The following is a 17223-nucleotide window of genomic DNA, read 5'->3' on the forward strand; positions in this document are numbered from 1 at the left end:
CACCCAGAGTCAGTGTAATTGCTCCCCCCACCTCACTCAAACACTATCTTTTTAACTCTTTCCCTGTCAGTTCCCTTAAAAAACAAAAAAAAACAACAAAAAAAACACATTTCACAAATGTCATGGCCCCCAGAATAATCCTGTGTACGAAAATCTGAACATGCAATATATCAAAAGAAAGACCCAACCCTTTTCAGTTTTATTCTAGCTTAATGCATTCTTTTTATCAACACTTGAATGTGGGTAAGTTTCATAAAAAAAAAAAGTTTTTTTTTTTACTAGGGTTTATTGGCCGATTTATTAAGCCGATCACTGCCATTATAAAGCTTGTAAGAGTCAGGACATTTTTTAATATAACTCCGATTGTATTTGTCTGAAAGAAGAATGTCATATACACCTAGGATGGTTTGAGGCTGAGTAAATCATAGGCTAATTTTCATTTTTGGGTGAACTATCGCTTTAAGCATTAAGCACTTGGCCACAAGAATTAATGTTGTTCCCTCAACGTAGGATCTCGAGGCGACGACTTCCCATCGAATGGTCACAACATATGGATGTTGTTACCTCGACAAAATCATCTTCCGGCCACATCATATTATCACGTTCCCACAAGTTAATATGTCGTGAACAGAACAAAACTAAGTGAACCAAAATCATCCGCACCCGGTCAAGTACGTTCCATACAATGTGAATGAACAGGAACCTTGGCTGTAAATGTCCAAGTTTTACGGAGGCCAGCTAGTAAGAGCTGCGCAAGTAAACCTCACTCCCCTGATCTCAAGACGATCTCAAGACGAGGCATGCAGAGAGCGGGGCGAGTAGGACCTGAGGGGTTACACAAGAGTGCGTTTGGATCAGTAGTCAGGATTAGAGAGTCGGACATAGAGCTTTTTCACAGAGTCACAAAATCACATCTTTGATTTTTAACGGGAATGAAAGCGAGGCTGTGAGGGATAGACATAGAGTTAATCTTTTAAGTGTGTTGTACTATTATTTAATATGTTTGTGTCACAGGCCGGGGTGGCCCTCCCTCCCCTGCTGAGCGTACCACCTCGAGGAGTTACCCAGAGACACGACAGACCAAACAAGATAATTATCAAAAACTTATATTTTATTTAGTTAAAACAAGTCCAATCTCAACTTAAAATCCACCGACTGATCCACCTCTCTCTCTTCCACCAGGTTGCGGGGGAGGTTCACCCGACGGTTCCTCTCGACCAGAGGTAAGTAATGAAGCAGGCACTGGTAAGGTTTCACCCCACGGTCCCTCTTCAGCCAGACATAAGTAATGGGGTGGACGCTGATAAGGATTCACACGATGACTCTTCTTCGGTTGGAGGTAAGTGATGGCACAGGCACTGGCAGGGGTTTCACACAGCAACTCCTCTTCGGTGGGAGGTAAGTAGCGCACAGGCACTGGCGGGAGTTCGCACAGCAGTTCCTCTTCGGCTGGAGGTAAGTAATGACCCAGGCGCTGGAAAGAGTTTCGCACGGCAGCTCCTCTTCAGCCGGAACGTGAGTACTGGAGCAAGCGCTGGTAGGGAATTGACAACAAAGGAAGGGGTTACTCTTCGCACAGGACAGCATCAATTATTTGAGTGTCACCTCTCTTGGGATAGGGGGAAGGGTCGGGCAGGGAATCATCAGTAGTACTCCAATATTCCGTCACGGAGGGCCAGCAGGGAACTCTCTCATTCCTTCCACAGGCCAGTAGCAACAGTGTTCGATGACAGGGGACAATTTCTCTATGTGCACAGAACAATCACGATGAATAGAAGACTTGACAATCAGCAACTGAATCTTCTTACCACAAAGCAGCGATGGCAGTATTTAATGGCAGAGGACAGTTTCTCTATATTCACAGAACCACAGAGGTGGGTACAGGTTTCAATAGTCCTCAGCTGAGCCTTCTCCCCAACAGCAACAACATTCAATGGCAGAGGACAGTTTCTCTATGTTCATAGAACAATCATGGTGAATAGAAGACGTAACACTGAATCTTCTTACCACAGAGCAATGATGGCAGCGTTCGATGGCAGGGGGACAGTTTCTCTGTGTTCACAGAACAACAGTGGGGAGTACAGGTTTCAACGATCCACAGCTGGCCTTCTTTCCATAGAACAGCGATGCATAGATCTCTCTCATAAATCCTCTTCAGTGGTGAGTACAGGGTAGACCTGCATTCCTGCACAGCATATGCTCAAGACACAACAGTTAATTAGTTTCAGTTTGACCTTCAAAACCCATGAGTAGACGACTGGGGAACGGGCAGACATAAACTTCAGTTTCCACACCAGTGCACAATTCAGTCACTTCAAATGATCACACGTGTTCACTTCACATTAAACACTGCAACTCACAGTGAATAAGGTCTCTTATCGTGGTCCCAGTCGACTCCCTTCGCTCAACGGACAAACTGTACATCCAAGCTGTATAGATGGTTGACTATGGAAACACAACTGACATTGAAAAGCTTCAGAACAGAACTCACCGGGCGCCGGGGCGGTTTCACCACATCATGGCGGGTAGCGGGCACTACAGGCATTAACTTCCTAATAGAACTGGCAGATAACACTCGTCTGTTCAATGAAATAACACAGTTCAATCATACCACTGCTTTCCAGCTTTTCCTTCTTTACTTGCAGTTTTCTCCGTCCTTTGACGATCTGCCCTCTCGTATACTGCCCGATGTGATCAGTAGATCAACAACAACAGATTTCCTCCAGTCTGCGTCCGCCCAAAAGAATTCTTGCCCCAAAACTTCGACGTCCGAACTTCTACGTACAAACTCCCAACACAAAACTTCCTCTGTTCACTGCACATCAACCGGATCCTTTTATAATCCCCCTCGTGGCTCAATCTCTACTCCTCGCCCAGCTGCCACTCATTTCCTCATCAGCGAGCTCCGTCGGACTGTTTACCCAGGAAAACCCGGAACCGTTCCGGTGTTACATCAAACTCGCTCCCCCCGAAAACAAGTATAGAGCGGGACAGTTCCACTTATTCGTCACCCCGTGACATTTGGATTGTTCTGCTGACAAAATACTAAAAAAATATCTTTCCAAGAAATTTTAGTAGACAAAATAAAACCCCAGACAACATGAGCTGTGGAAAATTGTAAGTTATCAAGGAGCTTTTTACAGTGTATGCCATTGAAAAGTTGTTCCCTCACAACCTCGCTCTCATACCTGGCATGGCACTGCTCTACATAAGGTCTATTTTAAGGGCTGAGTAAATCGCAAAATCCTTCCAGTGCACTGAAATTTTCGCTCCCCTAAAAAGTCCCACAATGCACCGTGAAAACCAGGGAGCATCGATGCTCATTATGTTCTCCAGACGACAGTTCTGAAGCGCAAATCTTAAATCACATGAGCCAAACTCATTACACGCAATAGATGTTTTTTTTTTAATACAAACCATTACTTATTTCAACATAAACATTCAACGCTAGACAGGTAATGAACATAATCAGGCAAAGTAAAGTATTTATTAAATAAACTAATAATGTCAGATAGATATCACTGTAATACTATAGTGATGTTGTACAATGAGGACGATGTCTTGTCGCACATTTGCTTTGGTCAGATTCCGAGCACGATTCTTCCCGAAGTGTTGGTGTGGTTTCACACTCAACTTGAGTCTGTTGAACCATGGTATATTTGTGTTCATCTTACATCAGCACACACACATGATAGAAAACAGAACACAGGTCAATAAATTCTTTATAAATTCAAAGTATACTTGGCTTGTAGTTGTTAACTCTTTTGATCGAGTAGCCTATTAAATATACTTTTTTTACATAGTTTTTCATATACAGTCTTTTGAAACTTACATTGTTTGAAAATATTGATTAGAATATTGATATAAAACAAATATATCAATACTAAATCTGTGTATCTGTTCACTAAATCTGCGTATCTGAATTTTTGTGTAGGCTTGTCCACTGGTAGTGTACACAGGAATTGACTTTAATTCTACTTTACTCTTTCCCCACCATTGACTGAATTTTCCAGCTATCCATGTTTTCACTGTTATACGGTAGGGGGCGCTATGACACATCTTCTGAAATAGTACTGAATCTCCTGATCAAAACACAGGAGAAGCAGAAACAAGTGATAGAAGATTGCTTACGCATAATGTGATATCATACACATTCTGCATACGCAATAATGTGATCATTCGCAATAACGTACACAATAATGTGATCATCAAACATTAAACAGCGTGTAAATCAAAACTGTTTCATGTTACCAAATGAAATGAAACGTAACCAATGAAGAGAAAACGACTGTGAAGCTTTGGGGGTGTTGGACTCGATCTACTCCATCTGTGTTTTGATCATCGCTTTGAATCTGATCGAGGCGTAGTCTGACAAAAATGTGATTTTCTCAACTTTTTTGTTTAAAATGTTGCCTTTCCTTATGAAACTTACTGAGATTCAAGTTGTGATAAAAAAGGGATGCATGAAGCTAATAAAATGTTTTTTTTTTAATTAGTTAAATTAGGTATTTTTCAAGTATAAAAAAATAATATCTACATTTGAACATAGTAGTATACTGCAAGTTCAAAAATAATATATAAATAGTAAACTATAAGTATAATCTTATGTTCACTTAAAGAAAACTCACAAGTATACTTTCAGTATAAACTACTAAACTAGTAGTTTACTGAGACTACACTTCAGTGTGTACTTTATAAACAAAAACAAAAAATAGTACTTGTATTAAAGTAGTAAACAACTACATGTAGGTTACTTATAAGTTCACTTGTGGTACAGATGCATTACAAATGAGAAACCTAGTTGTGTACTTAAAGTTTACTACTCTTACACTTATAGTACACTACACTTAAACGTATACTTTTATATACTAAGAGTGGGCCAATTTAGTCCCAAGCAGTATTGAAATAGTACACATACAAGTTTACTACAAGTACCAATTGATATTAGTATACCTACTACATAAAGTATACTTAAAAATATACTTGAACATTAATTAAGAATACTTCATAAAATTAACTTGAAGTATACTTCTTTTTCGTTAGACTTGACTTGAAACATAAAGCACATACGATGACAATCTGGCACAGGACTGCAAAAAAACAATGAGAATAAATAGGGAGTAAACAAGGCAAGTAACAAGGGAGGACAGGTGGGGCAAATAAACCCACAGCATGGGTAGGGTTACACAATAGACAGGAGAGCACATGGCACAAGGACCAAACATGACAAAAACACAAGCACATGGCTAGTGAAAAACAATCACAAGCCATGTGCTCACACAAAACGACACGAGAACACTCATAAACCACGTTCACTTAGCACATGACAAGAAAGCACGCAGCCGATGAAAAACACAAGCTGTGTGCAACAGAGCACAAGGCAAAACATAACATGAAAGCATGTGGCCGATGTAAACATTAACCGTGTGCTACACAAAGCACAACAACACAAGCGGACAGAAGAACGTATGGCCTGAGCAAACTCGAAATCACACGCTGACACAACAAGACGCTCACGAATTCCCACACAAAACAGAAGCCAAAATAGACAGAAGTCCTGTTCTCTGAACACCACGTCTCACACTCAAGACAACTCACACACAAAGACAAGACAATTCTTAAACTAAAGTGCATAATAAGTAGAAGAAATCTATTAGCCTAAAAATGCCAGTTAAAAAAACATTGGATCAAAAGAAAATGAAATTTAACTGGATATTGTGTATCAGATGCATGTAAAGGGTGATTTCTGCATATAAAGAGCACACCAAATGAAAGCATGAACTAGTTATAGATATGCTGTGCCAGGAGATTGTGTTGCATGCAACTACCACAGGACTACACAACAATAGCCGCTTTTCCACCATCCGCCAAACTGTTCTCGGTGCTTAATTGTTCCATTCCGTGCCAATCCGGCCCAGCCGGTATGGATATGGTTTCATTTTCAATGTGGGATTGATGCCAGCACTCTTTGGAATGTAATTCAAATGTGTCAGTCATTGCCTTTATAACACAAGAATTTACAGACGTATGAGATACTGTACAAATTAAGTCACTGCGTTACGGAGGAGGATTGGATATTTCTGTTAGTAACTTGTTTACTACGCTCAAATAGCGCACTTGACCAGCTACAGAGAACCAGACAACAGACAAGTGCTGAGACTTCTGAGCTGAGAATGGTTATTAATCGTGCCGTGCCGAACCAGGCTTGGCAAGTACTGGTCTGGTTGTCCTGACGAAGACGAAGGAGGTCAACTGCTGGGTTCATGGTTTGAGGTCAAGTATTCTGTAAAAAGGATCCACTGGAGGCAAGTTGTAAAGAGAACCCAAGTGGAGTTTATTGTAAATAAAACAAAACATGAAACATAAACCGTGTCATGAAAACAAAAACCGTGGCATGAAAACAAAAACCTACACAACAGCAGTTACAGGTAACAATACTTGCCCAAAACACATAGCAAACATGAGGGCTAAATACACAAGACTAATGACTAGACAAGGGACACCTGTGAACAATGAAACAATGAACCAATGACAACATGACACATCAGACAAGGGAAACACATTTACATAAGTTACAGTACTGTTCAACGGTTTCAGTCCCTCCTATTCCTCCATGGTTTTTCCCTATACCAGATGTAGATTTAGGCATTCATAAGGAAATCAAAAATAAATCAAAGGAAGTAGCAGTGAGGTATATTGTTAAATATTATCTGGATATGCATTTTTCTGACCATACATTCATATTTACAGATGGTTCCAAGGATCCAAAGACAGGACACGCTGGGTCAGCAGTATATATTCCAAAGAATGGGGTAATATGTCAGGAAAGAATAACAGATAATTTATCAGTATACACTACAGAGCTGGTTGCAATTCTGTTGGCCTCGGAATGTGTAGAGGGAAATGATTTAAATAACTCGGTGATTATATCTGATAGTTATTCAGCTTTAGAAAGAATGAAATCTGGGAAATCTATAAAAAATGATATAATTCATAAAATTTGTATGGTTTTGTATAGGTTAAATGCAAAAGATTTAAAAATCAGGTTTCTTTGGGTACCTGCACATGTTGGACTGAAAGGGAATGAGGAGGTTGATAAACTTGCAAAACAAACACTGAAACACAATAGAATATTACAAGTTCCATATAGCAAATCTGAAGCTAAAATGTTCATTAAAGCATATGCAAGATCAAAATGGCAGGAGTATTGGGTGGATCATGATAAAGGGAGACATTTATATAATATACAACCAGAAGTGGATATAAGAAGGACAGAGTGTAGGAGTAGAAGAGAGGAAAGTATAATTGCACGGTTAAGAATAGGACACACAGGGCTCAATTCTTCATTGAAGATAATAGGGAAACATCCAACAGGGAAATGCCAACATTGTAGTCATTTAGAAACTGTAGAGCATATTTTATTTCAGTGCACAAAGTACAGCCAAGAAAGAAACCATCTTTTTCAGTCTCCCGGAATGGTCAATCAGAATAATTTTACAATGCAAGGTTTATTAGGGAAAACATCCAGTAACATTTATCACTTTGTTATTAAGTTTCTGAGAGACAAAGATTGAATTTAAAAAAAATTTTTTTTTTTTTTTTAGTTAAGTTCCAATATCTCCTGATTCACACTCCAGCCCAGTCGGTGGCGGTAATGCACCATTAAGTTGGTTTGCCAACCGCCATAAAAAACAAAAGAAAGAAGAAGGGAAACACATGGCAGGATCACATGACAGACAAGGAAACATGACATGGACAAACCCAAAAACAAAACCGTGACAACAGTCCTGTATTTGTTTTTGTTTTTTTATTAAATCCCATGCAGAACAGTTAAACTCTTCATAATATTCAACTCTTCTATTATATTTAACTGTAATTTTCTTGGATGTTCAGGGGAACTATACATTCAACATGTTTTTAATACAGACACATATGTTGTGTTCACACTCGGCATGTTTGGTTGGATTAAAACAAACCCTAGTGCGATTGCTCTGTTAATGTGGTTCATTTGAATAAGTGTGAACGCTGCCATCTGAACCCTGGTGTGAACCAAATAAGCGGACCGAGAATGCTGAAAAGATGAGTCTTGGTCCACTTCCAAACGAACTCTAGTGCGGTTCGACTGAAATATTAACTCAACATGGACCAAAGGCATATAAACCAACCAAAAAAATGGGACATGATGTCACATGATGTGACCCTTAGAAGAACAGAATGCTCAAGCATACCTGTTTTTTTCTCATCATAGTCACGATGTTGCCCATCACAGTTTAGGACAGGCAGATCTTGTGTGACGCTGTTTTGACTCCTTCGAGCATTTGATAAACTCTTCATGAGTTCTCAGCTGGTCAAATACCATCATATGTAGGCTACGCACATTCAACGAGCATGTTCAATTAAAGGGAATTATTAATGGAAAATAAAGGAAGTATACCCACATGTGCTCTCTCTCTCTCTCTCTCTCTGTCTCTGTCTCTGTCTCTGTCTCTCTCTCTCTCTATATATATATATATATATATATATATATATATACAGTATATATAGATAGATAGATAGATAGATAGATAGATAGATAGATAACTGCAGATCATCCCAGCTCGAAGTCAGCCATGTGAGCACGGTGGTGGAGTCTGACCAGAGCATGGTGGAGTGAATAGGAATTGTAAGCTCTGTAGTCAGGAGCTGGGAGAGATGCGCTCCAGTAATAGTGGGACACAGCTCTAGTCGGGGTATAGATTGTCGCTTGCGGGGCACAACGCGGGATCTGGCAGCGATTAAGAAGACTTCTACTTGACCTTCTTTGTCTTCTGTCCGCAGATAGGCCACTGAACCGTCTGCCTGCTCCGATGCATCACAGAAAACGTGGACGTCGTATCTACAGGGCGGGTGATCCATCTGTGAGCTGGCAGAGCATCGGGGTAGAGATATCTTCTCAAATCCACTCAACTTCTTCTCCCACTCGGACCATTAAGTAAGGAGTTCCTCAGATAACTGCGGATCATCGCAGTCGCGCTTCTTATCCCATAAACGCTGTACCAATATCTTCGCCCGAGTGGTGTAAGGGATAATATAACCGAGGGGGGTCATATTGGCTGGCCAGTACATGGTAGATGTTGCGCATTGTCACAGTGGAGCAGCGGCTAGCTCTGTGCTTGTAACGTAGGGTGTCGGACTGACAGTGCCAGTGTAATCCGAGCGTAGACTCGTGGACGTCTTGTTGGCCTTGACTAAGCCAGAGGTCGCAGGTATACGGCATTTCAGAATGTTTGTAAACAATAGGCACCAAGATACTTCCGGGTGGCAGAACGCGAGTGGCTTCTACTGACTAACTGAAGAGATCCAGCTGGCTACTGTAACAGTTACATAGTTAAAAACATTGTTGTTGATCAAAGTTGAAACGATGATGAAAACGTGTTGTGTCTGGGGTTGCGCTGCCAGATATACAGCAAAAGGTGTAGGGGTTTTATCGATTTCCTGTGGGTGAGGAGGTTATAGCGAGTGGACGCCGTGTCGTCAAAAGTAGGATCCCCTAAATTATATGATTCATCCAACATTTACGTTTCTGCTGCTAACCCTGCTTGCCCTTCAACTCTGCTTCGTGTATTCTCAAAACGGTCCATCTACAAAATCACAGCAGAGTATTTATCTTCAGCCGGGGAAATTCGAGACTAATATTAGTAAACTTGTCTCTTTTGAAGATCAGACTCATTGCCAGTCACTGCCTGAAGTAATAGAGGGCTGCCCACTCTCACGCATTGACCGTGAGACTCAAGCAATGGTCACTTTTCACACGCTCTCACGCCACACATCCATTTTCTCACGCAACTTACCGAGATGTATATTCCTCATACATAATATCGACCAATCAGTGTTTTTCAAACGCGCAAAAAGGGTCAATATAACAGCTGGAGAACAATTATGTCACATAACATTTACCTCAGGAAAGCCATTTAATGACCATGATAGGCTATATAGCACGTTAGCTAGACAAAAGAGCTAGAGAGTATTTTGCTAATTATGTGTAGGCCTATATTACATATTTATTATATTTTTTACTTATATCATTAAACACAGTTGGGAAAGGGAAGATGGCGCCGATGTGTGTGGCACGCCGTCTGTCGCTCCGTTTGTTGTCTGTTTGTTTATATGTGTTAACTTGTTTTACCGTGCAGCAATGTTGCGCTTCACTAGCGCTGATTTACAATCGGGTAAACTCTTTTAAATTTAAATGTGAAAATCTCATCAAATGCGCAGCCATATCAACTACAGGATGGCTATCACTACACACCTCCACCGCTTTTTTCATCCATACCTGGTTACCTGCACCGCTGGCCTTGTTCTCTTCCGACCTGGAGGCGGAGGCGACGCCGGGGAAGACGGGCTGGCATCGCGGTTAAGCTGAGGCTAGCGTTGCTGAGGCATGGAGAGTTTCCATTCACTTTGCGTCGAGCTGTTCAGAGACGCTCCTTGGATCCGATTCGACAATGGATAATCTCCTTGGTTCCGACTGAGTTTGCTCCGCTCTCAAGTGCTCTCACTCCTTATTTTTCTCTTTGTTTTCGTCGTGGAGGAGTGTGTTTGAATCATCTTTGCTCGCTACCTCGTGCAGTGCATGGAAAGGAATTTACCTCAAATCCCCTGAAAGTGAGGAGGCCTTGATAAACTCCAGATCGGTCGCAAATAAAACTTTTATTTTAAACAATCTGTTCTCTGCGCAGAGGTTGGATTTTCTATTTCTTACTGAGACCCGGCTCTGTCCTGGAGATTTGAGCCCTTTTTCTGAACTTCTGCCAACAAAATGTCGGTACTTTAACTCCCCACGGACAACTGGTCGGGGTGGCGGACTAGTGTCTATCTACAAAGAGCATTTCACCTGTCGTCCGGTGGTGAGTAACAGCTACAGCAGTTTTGAACTTCAGGGCCCGTATTCATAAAGAATCTTAATGCAAAAAGTAGCTCCTAGTGACACAATTCTAAGAAAATTCTTAGAAATGTGGGCGTTTACTCTTAAAATGAAAGAAAAAATCCTAGTAAAGAAAAAAGTAATTCAGAAAGCATCTTAACCCTTAAAAGAGGTCCTCTTTTCACCTTTAAGGTCAAAATTGTTAGGAGCACGGACGAGGACTTTTAAGAGGCTTAAGAGTTTCTTTAGCAGAGGAGAAAATGGCAGAAAGACGAAGAGGGAGAAGAAATGTGTTTCAGACAATGGATGACAGTGAGTTAATAAGACGCTATATATTAGATCGTGCAGGGATCATGTTTGTGACAGATCTTATTAGAGACACGCTAACATCTCCAACACAGCACAGAAATGCCATAGCACCAGAAATGAAAGTAATCACTACATTACGATATTTGGCAGCTGAGAAAATTCCATGTTTGATACATTAAAACCAACATTCAAACCACCACTTAAATAGACATGCCAGCAATCAGTGGAAAATAATTGGAAAGAGTGGAACAATTTTTATCATTCTAAGCCAAGCAAATACCTTATAGGAAATTAACAGCATGCATGATACATTATTACCATACCATGGTAAATAAAAATAAAAAGGATTTATATACACATATATACTGTGTGTGTGTGTGTGTGTGTGTGTGTGTGTGTGTGTGTGTGTGTGTGTGTGTGTGTGTGTGTGTGTGTGTGTGTGTGTGTGTGTGTGTGTGTGTCTGTGTGTGTGTGTGTGTGTGTGTCTGTGTGTGTGAATGCATGTGATCGTGGGCACCAGATTCCAGAGCACGGGCGGTGAACGTCACGCGTATCCTGGACAGGTAACCTGCCTTGACAGTGAATCAGTATTTTCCAGTTAAATTGTTAATCGTATTGTCCATTGTAACAGCCAATACCAGGTCTGGTCTCTCGCTTTAGTACTGTGCCTCTAGTTTGACGGTGTGGCTCTTTTAATTATACCATTGTACAATAAAGTTTTGTTATTATTTTTCTACTGAAAGCACGTCTCTGTCTAGTTCATCTTTAGTGTATTTCTACGAACCTGCTTGCCTTAGATTAGGTATTTAGCAGTTAAGGTGCAAAGTATATCCTGGTGTGAGAGGCACCAGGTGGCGTAGTCAAGAACCTTTAAACCCAGATCTGGTCAAAATTCCATAAGGTCACACATGTAGCTTTATTAAACCTTTTAATACAGTGGTTTGTTACATTTATTTTAATTCCAAAGAAGTGGTTACATTTACATAATTAATATACTATACATTCTGTAAGTGTTAGAAGCACTTTAGTAAATGCAATTATCTTTAGTTAGGGTGCTTTCGCATCTGTAGTTCGGTTCATTTGGTCCGGATCAAGGGTGAAAAATGATACTTTGTAGCATTTTTCAGGCGTTTTGGTTCCTTTTCACACCACACTGATCGCTCTGGTCCGAATCAGTTTATGAGTTGATAAAACGAACCAAAATGCAGTCACGTGACAGCATCCACATCACTCGTTGGCCAGATGTGTCCTGAACGCATTTCCATATCTGCACTTTGTTTGGTCAGAATTAACGTGCAGGAAAATTCCAACAGAACTTGCGGAAGTAAATAAAGAGGTGGAAAATCCGGCAGAAAACACGCCGCTGAATACTATGGAGAGACGACTGCGTGGGCTATATTTATAATATTTTATTATAAAGTTTGTCTACACCACTTTAGACAAACAATAATATTTGAGAATGAAGCGAGGATGCGGCTTAAAAATAATGTTAAATTCCAAGTTTGTTCGCGAGCTGCCATGCTTAAAGTGCAAACTGTCAACAAACATTTCTCCTCATCCCATAATCACAGCGCAGCTGACTACAGTAACTGGTTTAGTCCAAGAATGCGCACGTTCTCACAACAAACAAACCGCTCCAGAGTTCCTTTCAAAGCGTTGTTTGGTCCGCTTTTGGTGCGCTCCCGAGTGCGATTGCCGCATTCTCACCTGCCCAAACGAACCGCACCAACGGGGAAAACGAACTCTAGTGCGATTCAACCGAACTAAATGAGGCAGGTGTGAAAGCACCCTTAAATACTGCAAGACTACATACACATACATACACATATAAATACACACACACACACACACACACACACATATATATATACCCCTGCTGTAGGACACTGCTTAGAAAAAAAATGCTTTAAAATGTGCCTTTATTATGTAAGATAATTTAGTAATTCTGACAGGTCAATTTAGCTCAAAAGGAATTATTAATTAATTTATAGGGAATTTGAAAGAATCACTTATTACGGCTGAGCAAATGACTCGTCTAGGGTTCATTTGAACCGGCCGTAACTATCAGCTCTGCAGCGGATATAAATATCCAAACTATAGTGAAACACTATTTATTAGCAAGGTAACTTAGATCAGCAGTTTAAGACATTAAATTCGTAAGCACATAACACAAGTAAAACTTCTCTTTAAAATACTTTTTAAAGACTTTATTGATTATTCGAACACATAAAACTAATATCTAACTCAAACACACACACACACACACACACACACACACACATTCATTCGAGTTGCAGAAAGAAAGAGAGTGAGGAAAGAATGAGTTTTAAGAGTGAGATGATGAAATCCCAAGTTTCTATATGCACTTATAAAGTGAAAGGGGTTTCCCAGGTTCGCTGGCGTCTCCTCGTGCCTGGATAGATGTCTGGGGCGGCCAATCATGTGGTGTGCTGGCGGATGAATGGAAAGTCTTTGAAGCTGAAAGCAGGCTTTGCAGTCGAATCGTGGGCGAAACTTTGCCGCAAAACTTAACTTAGAACGGAGACTCACAACGGAAAAGAAAAGAAAACTAAGAAAATAAAGAAAATTAAGACGAGAGTAGTTAGATGGCTTGAATGAAGCTGTTTAACCCATGTTCTTCTGATCTTGATTTGGGTTCTTTCGTCTGCTCGACTACATAGTTACTCGTCTGCAGTGGCGGCTGGTGCTAACTGAATTATTAATCCAGGACTGAATGTAGGCTAATTGTTAAATAACAATTTAACAGTGATAATAATGTAGCTATCATTAGCCTAAAGTTTAGCTAAAACTTCAGCCGGTAGGTAGGGTTGGGAAATAGCCAATTGTCAAATAAATCTGAATTTTTGGGCTAAATGGCGATGTTTGGTATTTGAATTTCTATTTAAAAAAAAAAAAAAAAACTGTATTAATTTTTTTACTTTTTTTAATTTAATATCCTGATCAATATTGTCCTACAAACAATGTTCATATTGAAGGTTATAAAAACAAACATAGTGTAACCTTGCTGTCTATCTGCAGTCTATCCAAAAAAGGGGTCAAATCACATTACATTCTAGCATTGCAACATTACAATCTAAAAACAAAATAATGCTTTTTAAAGAAGTAGGCTAGTTAAATTTAATAAACTTAAAAAACAAACAAAAACAAAAACAAAAAACAAAGCTAATATCATAAAAATACACACGTAGGTTTGAAATTCTCTTGCACATTTATGTTCACCAACAACAACAAATATTCAACAACAAATATTTTAGCTAAATATATTTATAATTTAGTGCTAATGTATATTTTAGTCAGAATAATTGCACTCCTATTCTATTGCGCTCCATCTGTTCGGCGCTCATGCACGCGGCGGCGCTCGTTCACGGAAGTTTAGCTTGCAGAAAGCTCGCCCAGTCATGACAGCAAACTGGAAATATTGACTTTCTAACATTTACAGATGAAGAAAATGTCCGTGAAATGTAAGTTATGCACTGAGGAAATGATTGGATGTCACTTCAGCTTATGGCTAAATATTATTAGAGGTATATTTGTTTCCAGCAATCGCTGCACAAGTGAAGTTTATGATGACGAAAGCACGTTAGTGCGAGCCCTCCCGGAACCCATAGAGAATGCATTGCAGTGCCTGCAGTTCGAAAAAAAAAAATCTTTGAATGTAAGTCTATGGGAACACTCTGGGTGATTTTCGGCCATAGTGAAATCGCCCAAAAAGAGGCGGTACTCCACAGAACGTGACTTGGCGCTGATTGGACTATATCCAGAGGCAGAACAACAGTGAGTGACTGCTAGCGTAACTCTGTGGTTGAATGAGATTGTGATTGAAGATGTCCCTTTCACACTTTGGTGGTGCGTCGCCCGATTGCCCTAATGAAGAAACCGCCGCTGCTTGTCTGTCTGGTTACTCCGTCATGGCTTCTCCATGATCGATTTTGAACCTACTTTTTCTTCTTCTCTCTTGCCCCAAAGCTTTGTTTGGGTCCTAAGATTTTAAACTCAAAGGTTTGTCCAGCCTCCTGGATGAGTTCTGACCAATTAGACACTGTCTTTATTTGAGAGGTAAATCATGCGTTATCTGTGATCTCCCTACTCTCCAGCTATAGCAGAGAGTACAGAGGCCAGTTTAGACATCATTACTATTATAAGAATACGAAACATTTTACACAGATTTCAATCAAGCCATCTTTTGAATTAAGAACATACGATCATACTGATAGGAAACAAGACACACTTTCATTCAAACATCTAACAGTTATAACAATTACAGACTTATATGGGATCTAAGCATATTAGACACACATATAGACACAATATAGAATTATGTAGTGGAACGATGTTTGATTATAAGTCCATCAATAATTGTTTTGGGATGATTTTATGTATTTGTGTAGTTAAAGTCTCAGTCTCTGTGGTTTTAAGAGATTTAAACCTTGGGGTCATTGAGAGTTCCTTAAGAAGGAGGAGGTCTGTTTTTGTATCTCTGTCGTGGGATCCAGCAACTTCTGCTGTTATCTTGATTGAGCTCTAAACGGTGCCATCTCTGAACCAATCAGTCTTTTCCAAACCATCTAACATTGACAACGTTCCTCCTTTAGTTGGCCATAAAGTTCTTAGCTGGGGGTTTTCGTTGGTTAGCGTAGACTGGCTGGAGCCTGGATTTTATGGTTCTGGATTGGTGATTTGGGGTCTGGAATGTTGAGTTCTGTGTGGAGTTATGTTTGAACAAATCACCTGGCAGATTCATTTGTGTTTGGTTCGCCCTCAAACCCTACAATTATTTAATTCGAGAAAAAATAAATGTAACAGTCTGAATATTAAATATTTAAGGAATCAATCCCTTCAGCCGTGAAAGAGATCTGTCATCATTTACCATAAATAAACAAGTGTGATGCCTCTATTCAGATGGGTTGTCATTGGCTGTAACTTTATTGCAGAACTTGCTGTGATTGGACAGTCTTTTATTCCATATAAAAAGGCGCTTCATGATACAAAGTATGTAAGTTAGTAATACATTAAGCTAACTATAAAGTGTCACTATATTGTGAGAAATTACTCATTGACTGAGATCCCAACCATAACCCTAAGCATTTCTGCACATCCCAGTGAACTACAGCACCATGTTTCCCATTCCATTGATAGAACGACAGAGATACTGTATATTATTATTAAAACACTAAGTTACTTTAAGGGTCAAATCAAATAGAAATAACACATTAAAGTTACAAGTTACAACTAAATGATTCAACCACATTGTGTCCCTTTTCAGGTCTGGTATAAAGACTGTTGCTCATGTGGCCGAAATGTTCACCCAATAGAAAAAAGTAATGAAAATAAGAAAATAAGTAGAGGGAACAATGCTTGCAACACAGGGTTTATTTAATAAATTTTATTATTTTATTTTTATTTTTATTAAATGTCATTTTAAACACATTATAACAGAATCCTTATCTAGAGATTATTTTTTAGTGATTAAACAAAGTATGAAGCTATATGAATATTTGTGTATTGGTATTATATAAGGTTATTTGAAAACAACAAATATTGAACATATATTATTTCCCCTGAACACCCAAACACCACCCCAAAAAATACAATGAGGCTTGAATGTAAAGCAACTGATACATCATTGACACAATTAGAAGTAATCAAATAACTTGTGCATTACATGTGCAATCTGTCTTGACACTACAGAGGAGATTCCTTGGTATCCACTTTGATATCAGTGTAAGTGACACCTTTGTATGTGCCCTTGGTTCCATACACAAACACACTGCCGTTCTTGCAGGTCATCTTCACTGTGCCAGTGTAAGGCAGGTCAAACGTGGCTCTGCCAATAGTGACTGAAACATCCAGCTTCTTCCCTGGTGGCACATCTACATCTGTAGACAGAGTTTCGGTTCTCTCATCTGTGTTCTCCTGACCATAAGTGCCTTCAATTCCAATGGTGACACTGTATCCTGCAGTAACTTCAGCAACCCCTGGAATCCCAGCCT

The 17223-nt window shown here is 39.8% G+C and overlaps 1 protein-coding gene and 1 long non-coding RNA gene across 2 annotated transcripts in view; both read right to left on the minus strand.

The window, feature by feature from the left end:
• Window positions 1-1093: 1093 nt before the first annotated feature.
• Window positions 1094-3021, minus strand: LOC309493036. Its single transcript, XR_014203775.1, has 2 exons — window positions 1654-3021; window positions 1094-1534 (listed from the first exon to the last, which is right to left on the minus strand). It is a non-coding gene; the product is annotated as an uncharacterized lncRNA (long non-coding RNA).
• A 13619-nt stretch (window positions 3022-16640) lies between these two features.
• Window positions 16641-17223, minus strand: part of LOC309492470 (aerolysin-like protein) — a 61342-nt gene continuing 60759 nt past the window's right edge. The window contains exon 3 of the mRNA XM_082161474.1: window positions 16641-17221. Coding sequence (XP_082017600.1) covers window positions 16916-17221 — 306 coding nt within the window. The 3' untranslated portion in view covers window positions 16641-16915. The remainder of the gene's footprint in view (window positions 17222-17223) is intronic.

Source organism: Leuciscus leuciscus (assembly GCF_965113295.1).
Source record: "Leuciscus leuciscus genome assembly, chromosome: 2".
Lineage (NCBI taxonomy): Eukaryota > Metazoa > Chordata > Actinopteri > Cypriniformes > Leuciscidae > Leuciscus > Leuciscus leuciscus.